Here is a 17,226-nt window from a genome sequence, read left to right as displayed (position 1 = left end):
TTCTTAAAATAAAGTGGTGACCCTAACTGACCTAAGACAGGGAATGTTTACTAGGAGTAAATGTCAGAAATTGTGAAAAACTGAGTTGAAATGTATTTGGCTAAGGTGTAAGTAAACTTCCGACTTCAACTGTACATGAGGGACTGATTGGAATGTGGTGTGTTGTGAAATATGATGAAGACCCTTATCCTGGTATTATACACGATGTTGATGGAGAGAGCTGTGTTCTAGTCAAGACGATGAGTTGTGTGGGAAACAACCGATTCTTTTGGCCAATGAGACAGGACATTGTATGGTACCAACCAGAGAATGTGCTTGGGCTTGTCCCTCAGCCTCATCTAGTGACAAAATGGCATATGATGCTTGATGGCGCAGTCTGGGAGGAAATTTGCTATCTCGTTAAGCAATAGAGAGCATTGAGGGCAAAACCTAATCTTGAGTGAGCATACACCTGTCTCATGAGTCTGAATTAATAGACTGCAGCCAGTGAACAATAATTTGTTTAATGTCAACCAGTGTTTCCCACCTTGTACCTGTATTTCTGCGTATTGCATTGAATCCCAATTTGTTTTCTGAAAGATGCTTTAAGTTCTTGAGGTTTGTTACCTTTGTGTTTTGAGGTTTTGAATGGTGTGTTCTATGTCTTCAATCAAATTAAACATGTACAACTGTGATATTAAAATGTTTAATGGTATTTTTTATCAGTTTTATATGAAATGTCATTTCCATCACACTCTGTCATTACCACAACGCTAAGTCATTACCATCACGGTACATATTTTTGAGGAAAAGGTGTATTAAATTACAATTGATATTGATGATTTTTCCCATATGTGAACCTTATATGCTTGTTCTTAAGATTATTTTAGAAATTATGTAAAATATTCTGATTTTGATGTAGTAAATGCATATGAGTATCATCAAGGCATATATGGACAATTAGACATGACAAATGCATATAATTAAGAACTTCAAAATAGTAAAAAAAAACATGATACATTTTTTTTTTTTAAACGTTATATAAATACCTTAGGAACAATTACTGCAATTTCCTTTTCAACTAAAATAGCACATTTTATGGCATGTTGGTAATGACATTTCCCCTCGGGTATTTGGGGAAACCAATAGAAATCTTTATATTTTTTAAAAGTATGGTCTCAGCCACTATTAGATCTTGTTTCCAGACAGAGTGAAGAAAATATTCAGAAAGATAAAAATCAGTTTCAAGCGGTTTCATTTTCAAAAACATTTAACATCCAAAAGTGCCTGTATTTGCAAAATCAACCAATTACACTTTCTCATTCTGAACTTCTAACGCGAGTGGAACGGGTATGGCTTCGTGACAATGATCAAGAGCAGCTGCTCACCGATTTGACAGCTCCAACACAGTTACACATCCGACAAAACATCTCTTAACCTGCTACATTAATCCTCCTAAACTGCTACGAAACCCTCACTTCGGTATCGAAGTGCAGTGAAAAGAGTGTTTCCCCCACAACATCAGTTATGCGGGCGTCGGGTGTTGAATATCGCCGGTTAGCGCTTGATCTGATTGAATCTAGGCCTTATTAGTGAGCCAAGTAAACAATGGTGTAAGTGACTCTTGTCATTACAGTTTTAGGCTCAGGTGCAAGCTGGTAACAACAGCAGACTGCTTTTTTCATTATTTACACACAACCAAGGCTGAGAGGTTACTAGGTCAACATTTAGAATTTGTATTCCATAATCTTCACCGCACTGTTCTACTCATTCATAGTTTACCTGAAATTAGAGCCCATTGCTCTAATGCAGAGCCTTATAATGAAGTGTCAACTTGTGTAAGCCTAAACCCAATGGAGTGCAATTAGGGGTCAGTAGGGGTTTCAAACTAAACCCATACTGTCATGTGTCTACCCTGCGCCAAATGTAACCCAAACCTGTGCTAAACTGACTTTATAAAAATACAAGTAAGTCACCTACCAAGCCACACACTTGACAAACATTAAATAGTTTAGAACGCTTTGAGTCAGGTATTAACAATAGGAAGACAGGTTGAGTTCCATGTACATTATGAAGAGAGGTGCTTAGGACTGACATAGACAGGATCATTTTAAGTTCACTTAAGCATTAAGATTAAGTGTTATTTTTGAGTCATCCTTTTTTGAGTCCATAAGAAAACCCAATTGGACAATTCAAATCGACTTATTATCGGATTTTCCTCTCCAGAGCAGTTGGCGATCTGTTAGTGGCTCTCTCAGGCAGCACTAGTCTAATCCTTCTGGGTGAGCCTTCTGCTGAGGACAGGTACTCCTGTAGAACAGGGGCGACTGCGGGGTTCATACTGTTGTTGTTGGAGAGACTCTCTACATTTAGTGAGCCTGGACCTGAACTAGAACCCTGAGCAAGCTACGACCATATTTCTGTCCCATTTAGTGATCCAGGACCCTGAGCAAGCTGAAGACATTCTGCCCATTTAGTGTCCAGGACCTGAGCAAGCTGAGAGATATTCTGCCATTAGTTGATCCAGTGACCCCTGAGCAAGCTGAGAGATATCTGCCATTTAGTGATCCAGGACCCTGGAGCAAGCTGAGAGATATTCTGTCCATTTATATCCATGACCCGAGCAAGCTGAGAATATTCTGTCCATTTAGTTGATCCAGGACCCTGAGCAAGCTGAGAGATATTCTGCCCATTTAGTGATCCAGGCCCTGAGCATAGCTGAGACATATTCTGCCCATTTAGTGATCCAGGACCCTGAGCAGCAGTGAGAGACATTCTGCCCATTTAGTGATCCAGGACCCTGAGCAAGCTGAGAGATATCTGCCCATTTAGTGATCCAGGACCCTGAGCAAGCTGAGAGACATTCTGCCCATTTAGTGATCCAGGACCTGAGCAAGCTGAGAGATATTCTGCCCATAGTGATCCAGGACCTGAGACTGAGAGACATTCTGTCCATTGTGTGATCCAGGACCCTGAGCATGCTGAGAGATATTCTGCCCATTTAGTGATCCAGGACCCTGAGCAAGCTGAGAGACATTCTGTCCATTTAGTGATCCAGGACCCTGAGCATGCTGAGAGATATCTGTCCATTTAGTGATCCAGGACCCTGAGCAAGCTGAGACATATTCTGCCCATTTAGTGATCCAGGACCTGAGCAAGCTGAGAGATATTCTGCCCATTTAGTGAACCGGACCCTGAGCAAGCTGAGAGATATTCTGCCCATTTAGTGATCCACCCTGAGCAAGCTGAGAGACATTCTGTCCATTTAGTGATCCAGGACCCTGAGCAAGCTGAGAAGACATTTCTGTCCATTTTAGTGATCCAGGACCCTGAGCAAGCTGAGACATTTCTGTCCATTTAGTGATCCAGACCCTGAGCAAGCTGAGAGACATTCTGTCCATTTAGTGATCCAGGACCCTGAGCAAGCTGAGAGACATTCTGTCATTTAGTGATCCAGGACCCTGAGAAGCTGAGAGATATTCTGCCCATTTAGTGATCCAGGACCCTGACAAGCTGAGAGACATTCTGTCCATTTAGTGTCCAGGACCCTGAGCAAGCTGAGAGACATTCTGTCCATTTAGTGATCCAGGACCTGAGCAAGCTGAGAGATATTCTGTCCATTTAGTGATCCAGGACCCTGAGCAAACTGAGAGACATTCTGTCCATTAGTGATCCAGACCCTGAGCAAGCTGAGACATTCGTCCATTAGTGATCCAGGACCTGATCAAGCTGAGAGATATTCTGTCCATTTAGTGATCAGGACCCTGGCAAGCTGAGACATATTCTTCCCATTTAGTGATCCAGGACCCTGAGCAAGCTGAGAGATATTCTGCCCATTTAGTGAACCTGGACCCTGGGCAAGCAGAGTAAGATCTCCCACTCCTTGGGGTACTGGAAACTGGGCTGGCTGAGAGCCGATCATGGCCCCCTGGTTGGAGTTGCCTCGAACTGACTGTGACAACAGCTGAATCAGTGGATTTACAGGTGAGCTCCCTGCATTGTCTGTACATAGTGGGGATGTGGGTGGGATGTTAGTCAGTAAAGATGGCGGACCTAAACTGCCTTGTCTACTCAGATTTTGAGCCTGTGAGTTGCCACCATAAATGGTGTTTGGTGCAACAGTGTTTTGTAATAGTATAGAGTTTCCTCCCTGGACAGCAAGGTTACTGTAACTGGAAGTCCTTTCCATTCCTTTGAGGGGCTTTGCAGCTGACAGTTGTGGGCTACTCAATGTCCTCTGAAGAGTCACTCCATCGCCTAGGTAACCGGGGGGTTGGGGCACCTCAGGGATCGGTGCTTGGCACTGTCCATTTCTGTATTTTTCCACCTGTTGCCCATTGGCTGAACTCCCACCAGCTCCATTGAGGTATGACTGGTAAGGACTCACATTACTTGGTATAGGTGCTCCACCAGATTCCTCTGTTTCTCCTCCAGTTTTATTTTGTGTGACGTCGGTTTTCTGATATGAATCAGCTCTACTCTTCTTGGAATGGTCACCATTCGAGCCCTCCTGATGTTTTGATGTATTGTTTTCCTGTGGCACTGGATCTTCTTCCTCTTGATCTTCATTAGTTTCATCAGTTTCTTTAGACTTGCTGGTGGTAGATTTATTTTTGGATGACTGATTGGCTTTGTTTTTGTGAGACGAGTTTCCTTTATTGGATTTGTCTGTTTTTTCTTTAGACTCTTCCTGGTTGTGCCTTTTGCCTTTGGCATCTTGATCCCTCATTTTCAGTTGCTTTCGGTTCTTGGAGTCAGTTCTTTCTCTATCGCCCTGTTCTAGTCTCTTGTGGTTGTTTTTCCTTGGATGGACCTTGCTTTTCTTAAGAGGGTTAAGGTTGAGCTTCACTTTTAGTAAACCATCTGACTGGGCTTTATGTTTATGCCTTTTGGAGTGGTCCTCTCTTTCAAGACCATTACTCCACACAGATCGTCCAATGCTTTCATAGCTCAGGATCTGTTTATCACCATTTTCCGCTTTCCTAGAACTTTTAATCCTGTCATGTTTATCTTCCCTGTCATTGTTCATCCTTTGTACATCAACGACATGCACTCCAGATCTTTCCAAGTCAAAAGTCACACTCCTCTGCTTGCTTGCAGGCTTTGCATAGATATCCATATTAGACTGGTTGTAGTTCATGCTCCTTCGGGTGTTTAGCCTTGTAAGTGGGTTGTGGTTGGGAGAACCATCATACCCAGCAGATTCTCTTGCACTGATGTCATACAATACATCTCTGACTTTCTCCCCTGGTTGTACATACTCATAGGTTCTGTAACAGTTCACACAGCTGACGGTTTGGGGTTGACAGTCAGGTACAGTTCTACCATGCTCTGATTGGAAGTCCATTTTTGACGGTCTGTTGTCAAGGCCTATGTGATTTCCAGGTCTTACCATCTCATCTTTTAGACTTTTATGTGTGGGCATGTTTCTATGTGCAGGTGAATAGTAACTCCTGCCACCCAATAGCTGGTTGTTGCCATTAGAACCATCATGGCTTTTTATATTTAAACTCTGCTGGTGATAGAGTAACTCCTCCTGACTAAGAATATGGTTGCTCTGACCCTGTGGTGGCCCGACCAATGACCTTTGACCGCTTAGATCTGTGAATGACAACAGGGAAAGAGAGTTAGACATATGCAGTGTGTGTGTGTGTGTGTGTCTGCCTATAGTCTCATCACTGATATAATCCTAATCAGTCTATGCAGTGAAATATTAAATCAAAACATGCTCACCTTTTGTCTTTGATATCAGTGCTTGTTGGGGCACATGTCTCTTCCTCTCGTCACTCTCCTCTGTCATGGCCAGACTCTCCATCTTGTTGGGCTGGCCTCCCCCTTGTCTGAGCATGTGCAGGGGTGCCCCCAAGTGTCCATCTCCTACCCCCAGTTCCATTGCAGACCCACTGACTGCAGGGCCACAATGGGGGCATGTAAAATGGCCGCCATCTTTGCCTATTCTCAGGTCAAACATGGCTCTCTCCCTGTCCCAAGGCTGAAGGTGGCTATTGGGAATGATCAGCTTGGTTTCCAGTCCCATTTGAGCCATAGGTAGGAGCTCATTCTCCCTGCTCAGATCCCACTGGGTGACTGTTTGGGTGGGAGCTGTCCTCCCATTCTCATCCTCCTCAGCTCCAGTCCTGTCTCTCCAGACCTTCAGGCTCTTGTTCATCCCCAGTTTGCAGTAAACGATGTACACCACAGCTAGGGTGAGTCCAACGCCACCTGTACGTTATTAGCATAGTTATGAGTTACAGCCGACTGACTTAAGCTTTATGTAGTGGGATAAAATGATAAACAGTCTTTATTTTAAGTGTTGATACACTTTACGGAGTTGCATGATACAGAAGTCACATTGTCCTATACAATTTCCTATATTTTTTCACTATTGGAGTAGAGAAAAGTTACGTGCGGCTAGAAAGTGGCCATGGAGGATCTAGTTTCTGAGGTACTGACCAGCAAAGCAGAAGGCTGCAGCCAGAGCCAGGTCTCTGGTATAACGCTGAGAGGAGATGGCGTTCCTAGCCTCAACCTGCACTGTGATGTTCTGATTTGTTGGAACACAGTTGGCCTCTGTCAGCTCCAGCACCGTCTTCACTGCCGGGTTGTCAGCACTCACACACACCATCCTACGCCCGTTGAACAGTACCTGAACAAGAATGTTGTTATTATAGTAATCATACTGTTACAACGATAACACACATCTACATAGCACCTTTTATACAATATAGTTTATATACCATAAAAACCATATACCATAAAGCACCTTTCTTATAATAATTGCAGGCAGCCAAAATATGTGTTAGCCCTAATTCAAAATAATAAAACATATTGGTAAAAAAAGGAATACAATAAATCAAAGTATAAAAAGAAAAGAAGAAAAAAAAGCAACAGAAGATAACCTTATCCGGAGCCTCCATATAGCTGGTGAGGAAAGACGCCAGGTTCCTCAGCTCACATGTACAGTTCCACCAGTTTAGTTCCAGGTTCAGACTAGACATCCACGATAGGTACGAAAACACCTCTGGCGGGGCACTCTGGAGCTGATTCCTGGACAGATCCAGACTACGCAGCCCCAGCAGACCCCGGAAGCTATCCCTCCCCAGATATGTGATCAGATTATCGGACAGATCCAAGGTCTCCAGCCCCTGGAGGTCTGCCGAGGCAAAGGTGGTGGCGTCCAGCCTGGAGAGGCGATTCCCTTCCAGCTGCAGCGTCCGCAGGGCCCCAGCGGCATGGAACCAGGAGCCGTTGACTTCCCCGAGGGCATTGTTCCCCAGCTTGAGGATCTCCAACCTGGGCAGCCAGGAAAAAGTGTCCCTCCCCAGGGCCTGGCTGGAGAGGTGGTTGTGGTCCAGGAGGAGGGTGTGGAGGACGGTGAGGTTCTGGAAGGCGTCGTGGGTGATGGTGGTGATGGCGTTGTGGCTGAGGGACAGCACGGTCATGCTGGACATGTCAGACAGGAAGTGGCGGTCCACGGACACGATGGAGCCGTCGGTCAGCATCAGGGCCTTGGTGGTCTCAGGGGCCTCTAGAGGTGGAAGAAAACACAAACCTGGTTGTCAATCATTACTGCTTTAATAGGGCTGGCTACACAGATAGGTGTTGGCACAAAGAGTCAGCGTCTTTATGATAGCCATAGGCTAGTGTGGAACAAGACATTCCAGCAAATCTTGTTCAAATGAATGCTATCATAGATCATTAGTAGAGGGTGATATTTCTTAATCTCAACTCGGCAGTCAATGCTCCTTCTTACCTAGGATGTTGGAGAGCTTGTAACAGATGACAGCATCTTCAGAACACACCACACAGGAGGCTGGACATGAGGAGAGGCGCTGGGTATGTGTGATTGACAGCATCAGCATCAGGAGAACACCTGGGTTTCACCAAGGGGACACACACAGCTGGTTAGCTTGGGAGGGGGAATGGTACAGTATATCAACATTTCGTGTCAGTATATTTAATATCTTAGCTGTTCACACATTCAATAGACCTATATTGTGAAGCATTAATCCAATACCTGAACAGCATGAATATACCTTTCATGTGTTGAATATTGACAATTTGGTGTTGAAATGTTACGGTAGACATACTTCTCATGGTTTGTTACTGGCCAGGCTGCATGGTGTGTTGGCTCTCCCATGTAAGTGGTCTCAGGGTCTCATCATCTTGTCTCAACTCCTTCCCATGTCTGGTCATACTGCTCCTACAGATATAAAAACCATAGTCTCATTTTTATTTTTTTATTTTATTCATAAAAACACATTCAGCTCAGTAACACATTTTTTTTCCACCTTTATTTAACCAGGTAGGCTAGTTGAGAACAAGTTCTCATTTACAACTTCAACCTGGCCAAGATAAAGCAAAGCAGTGCGACACATTCAACAACACAGTTACACATGGAATAAACAAACATGCAGTCAATAATACATTAGAAAAAGTCTATATACAGTGTGTGCAAATGAGGTAGGAAAAGGGAGGTAAGGCAATAAATAGGCCATAGTGGCAAAATAATGACAATATAGCAATTAAACACTGGAGTGATAGATGTGCAGTTGATGAACGGGCAAGTAGAGATACTGGGGTGCAAAGGAGCAAAATAGATTAAATAAATAACAGTATGTGTGATGAGGTAGTTGGATGGGCCATTTACAGATGGGCTATGTACAGGTGCGGTGATCAGTGAGCTGCTCTGACAGCTGGTGCTTAAAGCTAGTGAGGGAGATATGAGTCTCCAGTTTCAGTGATTTTTGCAGTTCGTTCCAGTCATTGGCAGCAGAGAACTGGAAGGGAAGGCAGCCAAAGGAGGAATTGGCTTTGGGAGGTGACCAGTGAGATATACCTGCTGGAGCGCATGCTACGGGTGCGTGCTGCTATGGTGACCAGTGAGCTGAGATAAGGCGGGGCTTTACCTAGCAAAGACTTATAGATGACCTGGAGCCAGTGGGTTTGGCAACGAATATGAAGCGAGGGCCAGCCAACGAGAGCATACAGGTCACAGTGGTGGGTAGTATATGGGGCTTTGGAGACAAAACAGATGGCACTGTGATAGACTGCATCCAATTTGCTGAGTAGAGTGTTGGAGGCTATTTTGTAAATGACATCGCCTTAGTACTTTGCTCATTTAGCTTGTGTTGCTAAGAGACAAAACAAACTGGGTGGAAAGTAATGGTAACAATCGGAGATGAATGAAACATGCATGATGACCCCCCTGGAGTCTATTCAGATCACCCATGTTACCTATGAGTGTTTATCTGAGTCATACAGTTGAAGTCAGAAGTTTAAATACACCTTAGCTAAATACATTTAAACTCAGTTTTTCACAATTCCTGACATTTAATCCTAGTAAAAATTCCCTGCCTTAGGTCAGTTCGGATCACCACTTTATTTTAAGAATGTGAAATGTCAGAATAATAGTAGAGAGAATGATTTATTTCAGCTTTTCTTTCTTTCATCATATTCCCAGTGGGTCAGAAGTTTACATACGCTCAATTAGTATTTGGTAGCGTTGCCTTTAAATTGTTTAACATGGGTCAAATGTTTTGGGTACCTTCCACAAGCTTCCCACAATACGTTGGGTGAATTTTGGCCCATTCCTCCTGACACAGCTGGTGTAACTGAGTCAGGTTTGTAGGCCTCCTTGCTCCCACACGCTTTTTCAGTTCTGCCCACAAATTCTCTATAGGATTGAGGTCAGAGCTTTGTGATGGTCACTCCAATACCTTGACTTTGTTGTCCTTAAGCCATTTTGCCACAACTTTGGAAGTATGCTTGGGGTCATTGTCCATTTGGAAGACCCATTTGCGACCAAGCTTTAACTTCCTGACTGATGTCGTGAGATGTTGCTTCAATATATCCACATAATTTAGATGATGCCATCTATTTTGTGAAGTGCACCAGTCCCTCCTGCAGCAAAGCACCCCCACAACATGATGCTGCCAGCCCCGTGCTTCACGGTTGGGATGGTGTTCTTCGGCTTGCAAGCATCCCCCTTTTTCCTCCAAACATAACGATGGTCATTATGGCCAAGAAGTTTTATTTTTGTTTCTTCCGACAAGAGGACATTTCTCCAAAAAGTACAATCTTTGTTCCCATGTGCAGTTGCAAACCGTAGTCTCCTTTCTGAGCGGTATGATGGATGCGTGGTCTCATGGTGTTTATACTTGCGTACTATTATTTGTACAGATGGATGTGGTACCTTCAGACATTTTGAAATTGCTCCCAAGGATAAACCAGACTTGTGGAGGTCTACAATTTTTTTTCCTGAGGTCTTGGCTGATTTCTTTTGATTTTCCCATGATGTCAAGCAAAGAGGCACTGAGTTTGAAGGTAGGCCTTGAAATACATCCACAAGTACACCTCCAATTGACTCAAATGATGTCAATTAGCTTATCAGAAGCTTCTAAAGCCATGACATCATTTTCAGGAATTTTCCAAGCAGTTTAAAGGCACAGTTAACTTAGTGTATGTAAACTTGACCCACTTGAATTGTGATTCAGTGAATTATAAGTGAAATAATCTGTCTGTAAACAATTGTTGGAGAAAGGACTTGCGTCATGCACAAAGTAGATGTCCTGACCGATTTGCCAAAACTATACTTTGTTAACAAGAAATTTGTGGAGTGGTTGAAAAACTAGTTTTAATGACTTCAACCTAAGTGTATGTAAACATCCGACTTCAACTGTACATATAAGAAACATTATCCAGATCAAGTCTTACCTGCAGGCCTAAATGGACCAGAGAATCCAACCATACACCATCATTGACAATCCACAGATCAGCTGCGAGTCCAATACAGGTGAATACATTACTTCTACAACCAGTCCAATATAACATCATATAAGCACTCATTGTGCTTCAACATTTCGATGTTGACCAGCCCAGGTTACGGTAGTCACTTCTACTGTTTCACAGTCAACTGTCTGTGTTCTATTTGAAAAGGCTGGGTAAGGTTACCTGTGCTTCTCTGAGCATGCTCAGTTCGCAGGGCTGTTACCTGAGATGGCACGACGTCACACTCACCCCTGACTTAACTTGTGCCTGACCGAGGTAAAAGACTGCACACTTCAACGCTATTATTTAATCTGGAAAAGGAGGCATTCCCTTTGTAATATTTTACAAAAATGGCATTCAATTAAAATATTGTTATTTCACAACATTTTTTCTTGTTGACCCAATGCATTGAAATGACAACAACTTGGTTTAGAAATGCACATGATTAATCACGAAGATCACCGAAAGTGAGCCACACCATCTTTGTCTGTGGCAAGATTTTAAGCAATTTTAATTCCATATGCATGAAACACATGTAAAGTAATCAGAATTTCATCCGAATGTAAATCAGTAACATTTCACAGTAATCCTACAGCTGTTCCATTCACATGGTCAGTACCATCTTCCCAGAAGCCCCAGGGCAGTCTATGATGTCAATATGGGCCTGGGAGGCCATGTCCAGGGTGTACTGTTTTCCTACAGCAGGCTTCAGCCAACCAGCATCCATCCCTGCAAACAGGGCCGCGGCACACTCAGCCTTCTCTTCCTGTAGAGACAACAGAAGATACACTACCGTTCAAAAATTTGGTGTCACTTAGAAATGTCCTTGTTTTTGAAAAAAACTAGCTGGAAACTGCAGATTTTTTAATGGAATATCTACATAGGCGTAAAGGCCCATTATCAGCAACCATCACTCCTGTGTTCCAATGGCACATTATGTTAGCTACCGTAATCCAAGTTTATAATTTTAAAAGGCTAATTGATCATTAGAAAACCCTTTTGCAATTATGTTAGCACAGCTGAAAACTGTTGTGCTGATTTATAGAAGCAATAAAATTGGCCTTCTTTAGACTAGTTGAGTATCTGGAGCATCAGCATTTGTGGGTTCAATTACAGGCTCAAAATGGCCAGAAACAAATAACTTTCTTCTGAAACTCGTCAGTCTATTCTTGTTCTGAGAAATGAAGGCTGTTCCATGTGAGAAATTACCAAGAAACTGAAGATCTTGTACAATGCTGTGTACTACTCCCTTCACAGAAAAGCGCAAACTGATTCTAACCAGCATAGAAAGAGGAGTGGCCTAATTGAGCAAGAGGACAAGCACATTAGAGTGTCTAGTTGGAGAAACAGACGCCTCACAAGCCCTCAACTGGCAGCTTCATTTAATAGTACCCGCAAAACACCAGTCTCAACATCAACAGTGAAGAGGCGACTCCGGGATGCTGGCCTTCTAGGCAGAGTTCCTCTGTCCACTGTCTGTGTTCTTTTGCCCATCTTAATCTTTTATCTTTATTGACCAGTCTGAGATATGGCTTTTTCTTTGCAACTCTGCCTAGAAGGCCAGAGTCCCGGAGTCGCCTCTTCACTGTTGACTTTGAGACTGGTGTTTTGAGGGTACCATTTAATGAAGCTGCCAGTTGAGGACTTGTGAGGCGTCTGTTTCTCAAACTAGACACTAAAGTACTTGTCCTCCTGCTCAGTTGTGCACTGGGGCCTCCCACTCCTCTTTCTATGCTGGTTAGATCCAGTTTGAGCTGTTCTGTGAAGGGAGTAGTACACGGCGTTGTATGAGATCTTCAGTTTCTTGGCAATTTCTCGCATGGAATAACCTTCATTTCTTAGAACAAGAATAGACTGACGAGTTTCAGAAGAAAGTTATTTGTTTCTGGCCATTTTGAGCCTGTAATCGAACCCACAAGTGCTGATGCTCCAGATACTCAACTAGTCTAAGGAAGGCCAGTTTTATTGCTTCTTTAAATCAGCACAACAGTTTTTAGCTGTGCTAACATACTTGCAAAATGGTTTTCTAATGATCAATTAGCCTTTTAAAATGATAAACTTGGATTAGCTAACACAACGTGCCATTGGAACACAGGAGTGATGGTTGATGATAAATGGGCCTCTGTACGCCTATGTAGATATTCCATTAAAAAATCTGCCGTTTCCAGCTACAATAGTAATTTACAACATTAATGTCTACACTGTATTTCTGATCAATTTGATGTTATTTTAAAATGGACAAAAAAAAAGTGTTTTTCTTTCAAAAACAAGAACATTTCTAAGTGACCCCAAACTTTTGAACGGTAGTGTATAATTTACACTACAGAATGTATGATTTATAGAACGACCACTGCCTAAACCAGCATCAATATTATACTAGGAATCTAGACTCTTACAACAGTAGCGTAGGGTAAAGCAACACCAATGATGCTGGACTCTTTGGCCATGGTGTCTCGAGGGTTGATTTCAATGGGGCCTCTACTGCCAACAACCTAAACAACAAAAGAGGAAAACTGAGTAAGAATTAACAATGAATAACCAATACATATTCAAAAGTGGCTCTAAAAGTCTAAAATAAATGACACATGCTAACGTAACATATACTGACCGTCACTCTCCCCCCGTAGGCCAGCATCTGCAGGTCATTGCTGAGGTTCACGTTAGACAGCATCTCCACAATCACATTTACCCCTTGCCCCTTGGTAGCATCCTGTAAAAAACAATTGCCCAGACATAACTTATTAAGACAACCTGTGTTTACAAAAGCGTCACCCCAGCTCTTAACTTATCCTAGGCTAACATGTTAGAAATTTTTATATTTTTTATCTGTAATAACAAACATTTTATTATACCCCCTCTGGTTTAGCAGCTAATCGGTGTCAAAGTAGAGCATAATAGCAGTCACCCACTGGGAGTCATACACAAAATGTCCTTAAAATGTATTCAGGTCTATGGAGACCGCAACTATGACTCCTTCCCACCTACCATGATTTTGCTAGTGTATCCTTCATTTTTGTGGTTGAAGGCCTGGTGAGCTCCATTCCTCAGGACCAGCTCCAGTCCTTCTGGGGTTCCTGCTGTCCCCAGGACCCTCAGACCCAAGGCTCTGGCCATCTGACACGCTGCCACCCCCACCTGAAAAGATACACACCACCCAGAAAAAGGTTACAAACACTGGGCCCTAGTAAATCAACCCCCCAATAATACTTGTCATTAAGCAGTGCAATAAAGGTAATTTGGATTCAGTTGATCTTAATTAAATGAAAATGGGGGGAAATAACTATAGCACAGACATTAAACAGAAGAGGGTATTGATCTTACCCCGCCACTGGCTCCATGGATGAGTACTGTCTCGCCTGCTTTAGCATGTGCTCTGCATCATAAGACACAATGGAGCATAAGACTCAGTCACTCATTATACTGTACACACCCCACAATCAAATACTTTATTAGTAAATAATAGACATACAGATTTTAATAATATGTCTTCTTTTGCAGCAGTCGGTGAATCTCAACTTAATTGAACATCATATCAATTGTGATGCTGAGTCTGTCTAACCATGTCAAATCCAAAGAACTCAACCAAGACATTGGTGTAGGACCGGTGAGCCCTACACACTTATACCCGGTCTCCCTGCTTCTGCACCCATCTTGTCATAAAAATAATCCGTTCAGAATTCCGTTCTCCTTAAACAAAACAAAAAAATGCTGGTGTCTTACTTATGGAAGAGAGCTCTGTATGCTGTGCAGTACGGGATCCCAATGGCAGCTCCCTGTTTGTAGTCTAAGGGGTCTGGCAGGCGGTGGACACAGTCCTCAGACACAACAGTGTATTCAGCATACCCTCCTGTCTCTGTGGCGGTGGTGAACACACGGTCACCAGCCTGAATGGTAAAATAGACCAGACTTCCACTCCAGAAACTAATAGTATAGTCATACACAAACTCAATATGAATACATTCATACAATTAGTACAATAGTACTTCAGTCTATATAATCAAGGAGTGTTCAAAGCAAAATGTTGGTAAGCAATTACTTTCTCACAAACTACACATGCCGCATTCAAATAGTTACTAATTAACATCAGTGATCATAATGTTACTGGTAGCCTAGGGATGGATGGTACAGTAAGAGCAGCACCTGTAAGAGTTGGACTCTGTCTCCGACAGCTTCCACAACCCCTGACACATCAGTCCCTGGAGTGTAGGGCAGGCTGGGCTTCCTCGTGTAGGTCCCAGAGCGGATGTAGGTCTCCACAGGGTTCACTCCACACGCATGCACATGGATTAGCACCTGGATAACACACAGGCTGTTTCATACATAGAGAAACTTCTGCAGAACTAGAATTAACTAACATAATACAACGTATAAAACAGCTACAGGTGCAATACAATATATGTAAAAGGTATCCATTGTCCTTTGCACTTTACAGTTAGCAAAAGTAATAGTAAGTTACTAACGTTTTTGAATGATTTTATTTACCTGTTTCTGACCTGGATTTGGCACAGGTACGTTGGAGCAGAGTTTCAAAACGGAAGGTCCTCCAAACTCACCCACTCGAATGGCTCTCATTAACTTGGGCGTTGTTGCCATCTGCACACAAATAGAGTAGCTAACCAACTAAAACCTTTACATGCAGCTTACATTAGCTGGCAAGTAGTAACGTTAGTAGACACACGAGTGGCTTATGGACTTTGGACAGTGCAGTGGCATTAGCTAGCTAACGTTACCAAACGAGACACTGCACTGTCTGGTTACCTAGCTAACTTATCACTTCAGCAGGACATTTGAGTACAAATACTATAATGTTTCTAAAATACAACTAGCATAAACTTTATATCAAGGCAATAAAAGTCGAAACGGACTCACCATTTATGCAAGGAAGCTGTCAGTGATTTCTGTCCCAAAATAACTATCCGCACGGTGGCGACAGCATGACATTATAAACATCCGAATTTTACACTCTCCGCCACCGTAAAACGCTTTTCTCATTTGATACATATTGCACTTCATTCAAAACTTTAGGCAGGAAGGCGGAAGTGGATGTTGAGTTCGAATCAAGCAGCGCGTCGGGCAAATTTGGCGACGGATAGTAGTATCGAAAACAGGAACAAACATGAAATTGTCTAAAATTCCAGTGAAGGTTATGTGTGTGAATTATAAGGAATCTCATCTTCTTGGGATCCATATGTGGGAAACCCATTTGAAGTGTTGAAAATTGTACGGTATGCGCTTGAAAAGTGGAGTCTGTGAGAGTGACCAGGAGTGGGTTTATCTTGATTCATTATATTTTTGAAGAACAGAGGAAGATTGCAGTGGGCCTCAAAATAATCCGGACAACAGAAGTTTTGCATTTTGGAGTAGAGCACCCGTAAAAGGAGTCATCTCAGGGGTGACGATGGATGTTCATGTTCAAAATTCCTGGTGTGGTTGGTGCCCGGTGTCATGTAAAACTCCCCAGCGTGAAATAGTTCCCAATCGTTTTGATCGTGTTCTGATTGTGATGTCATGCTGTAAAAAGCGTTTGACCCGCTGGGTGAATGGAGCAAAATAAGAAAGTCTGGAAGTCCTGTTGTTTTTTGATAAAGAGCAAATACCTATGCATATGAAACTTGGTTATGTAAGATACGCTGTAAGAGCTATCTTTCAAAACCACTGTAAGAATTGTAAAGGATTTGGCCATGTTTCAAGTGAAGTGCAGACGAACAGCGTATACTGAAGAATGGTGTGTAGAAGGACGGAAGGTGTTCCAATTGTGGTGGGGATTATTATCCTGAGTTCATGGAGTGCCCTGTGAAGGAGATTGAGGTGGCAACAGTTAGTGGTCAATTTAATCTCCTTAAAATAATTGAGAAAACAAGTGAAGCTAGTGAAAATATGGTAGTGGATACACCACAGCCTGTAGTAAATGTTTGCTGCCAGACAAAAGATAACCTGTGTTTTAAAAATTTGAATTTTGTTCTGTTCATTGCCACAGTTATAAAATGAACAGCACAAGTCTCAAAGAAGTCTACGAAACTGGACATTATTGTGGCTGCGGCAGAGAAGTTTGTGGGATTTAAGGATTTTTACAACTGAAAACTTGCAAGGGGTACTGGCGCTGGAAGACCCGCATAGTAGGTGGCGRGATGCACATTAAATTGTGTAATCCCCAATATACCATAGCAGAAGAAACATTAGTCAAGCATGCTAGTTGGCATTAGTTTACGATGTACATTATAGATGGTACGGAGTAATATACTCACAATCTGTTAGTTGAGATGGAAAACACATGTATCCTATGGGGGAAAAAACTATGTCTAAACAAATAGATTTTAGCAAGAAGGGACATCTCACAAGGTGGGTATAATTTGTGGAACGTTCCAACAGGAATCTGTAACAAAAACTTCGTAAAGTACAAGGTTGCCAACAAACAACGCATACAAAGTAGCATGATCAATTCACCTAGCTGCCGAATAGGCATCAACTCACCACGTA

At 42.7% G+C, this 17,226-nt stretch overlaps 2 protein-coding genes across 3 annotated transcripts; both read right to left on the bottom strand.

Annotated features, from left to right (window-relative positions):
• Positions 1-3,703: 3,703 nt before the first annotated feature.
• Positions 3,704-8,338, bottom strand: lrrc53 (leucine rich repeat containing 53). Its single transcript, XM_024009347.2, has 6 exons — positions 8,070-8,338; positions 7,733-7,852; positions 6,879-7,507; positions 6,433-6,625; positions 5,713-6,201; positions 3,704-5,580 (listed from the first exon to the last, which is right to left on the bottom strand). The coding sequence occupies exons 1-6, from the start codon at positions 8,074-8,076 to the stop codon at positions 3,704-3,706; spliced, it is 3,315 nt and encodes a 1,104-aa protein (XP_023865115.1). The 5' UTR covers positions 8,077-8,338.
• A 2,905-nt stretch (positions 8,339-11,243) lies between these two features.
• Positions 11,244-15,743, bottom strand: cryz (crystallin, zeta (quinone reductase)). Of its 2 annotated transcripts, XM_024010543.2 has the most exons (9): positions 15,619-15,743; positions 15,232-15,342; positions 14,890-15,042; positions 14,470-14,633; positions 14,071-14,122; positions 13,735-13,884; positions 13,358-13,459; positions 13,146-13,241; positions 11,244-11,515 (listed from the first exon to the last, which is right to left on the bottom strand). In XM_024010543.2, exons 1-9 carry the CDS (start codon positions 15,619-15,621, stop codon positions 11,354-11,356), a joined length of 993 nt encoding a protein of 330 aa, XP_023866311.1. In that variant the 5' UTR covers positions 15,622-15,743; the 3' UTR covers positions 11,244-11,353. The 2 variants fall into 2 exon arrangements, with proteins under 2 accessions (XP_023866311.1, XP_070305038.1); XM_070448937.1 differs by lacking the exon at positions 14,470-14,633.
• Positions 15,744-17,226: the final 1,483 nt, after the last annotated feature.

This window comes from Salvelinus sp. IW2-2015, linkage group LG19 (genome assembly GCF_002910315.2).
Source record: "Salvelinus sp. IW2-2015 linkage group LG19, ASM291031v2, whole genome shotgun sequence".
In the NCBI taxonomy this organism is placed as follows: domain Eukaryota; kingdom Metazoa; phylum Chordata; class Actinopteri; order Salmoniformes; family Salmonidae; genus Salvelinus; species Salvelinus sp. IW2-2015.
The sequence above is the reverse complement of the archived record's forward strand: the minus strand, read 5'-3'. Positions and strand labels throughout refer to the sequence as shown.

Excerpts from the sequence above, each read along its gene's own strand:
- cryz (XM_024010543.2), bottom strand. Across the intron at positions 13,885-14,070 it reads TCCATGGAGCCAGTGGCGGG|GTGGGGGTGGCAGCGTGTCA; the intron begins GTAAGATCAATA and ends GTATCTTTTCAG. Across the intron at positions 13,242-13,357 it reads CCTACGGGGGGAGAGTGACG|GTTGTTGGCAGTAGAGGCCC; the intron begins GTCAGTATATGT and ends TTTGTTGTTTAG.
- lrrc53 (XM_024009347.2), bottom strand. Across the intron at positions 6,626-6,878 it reads ATATGGAGGCTCCGGATAAG|GTACTGTTCAACGGGCGTAG; the intron begins GTTATCTTCTGT and ends ATTCTTGTTCAG. Across the intron at positions 6,202-6,432 it reads TGCAGCCTTCTGCTTTGCTG|GTGGCGTTGGACTCACCCTA; the intron begins GTCAGTACCTCA and ends AATAACGTACAG.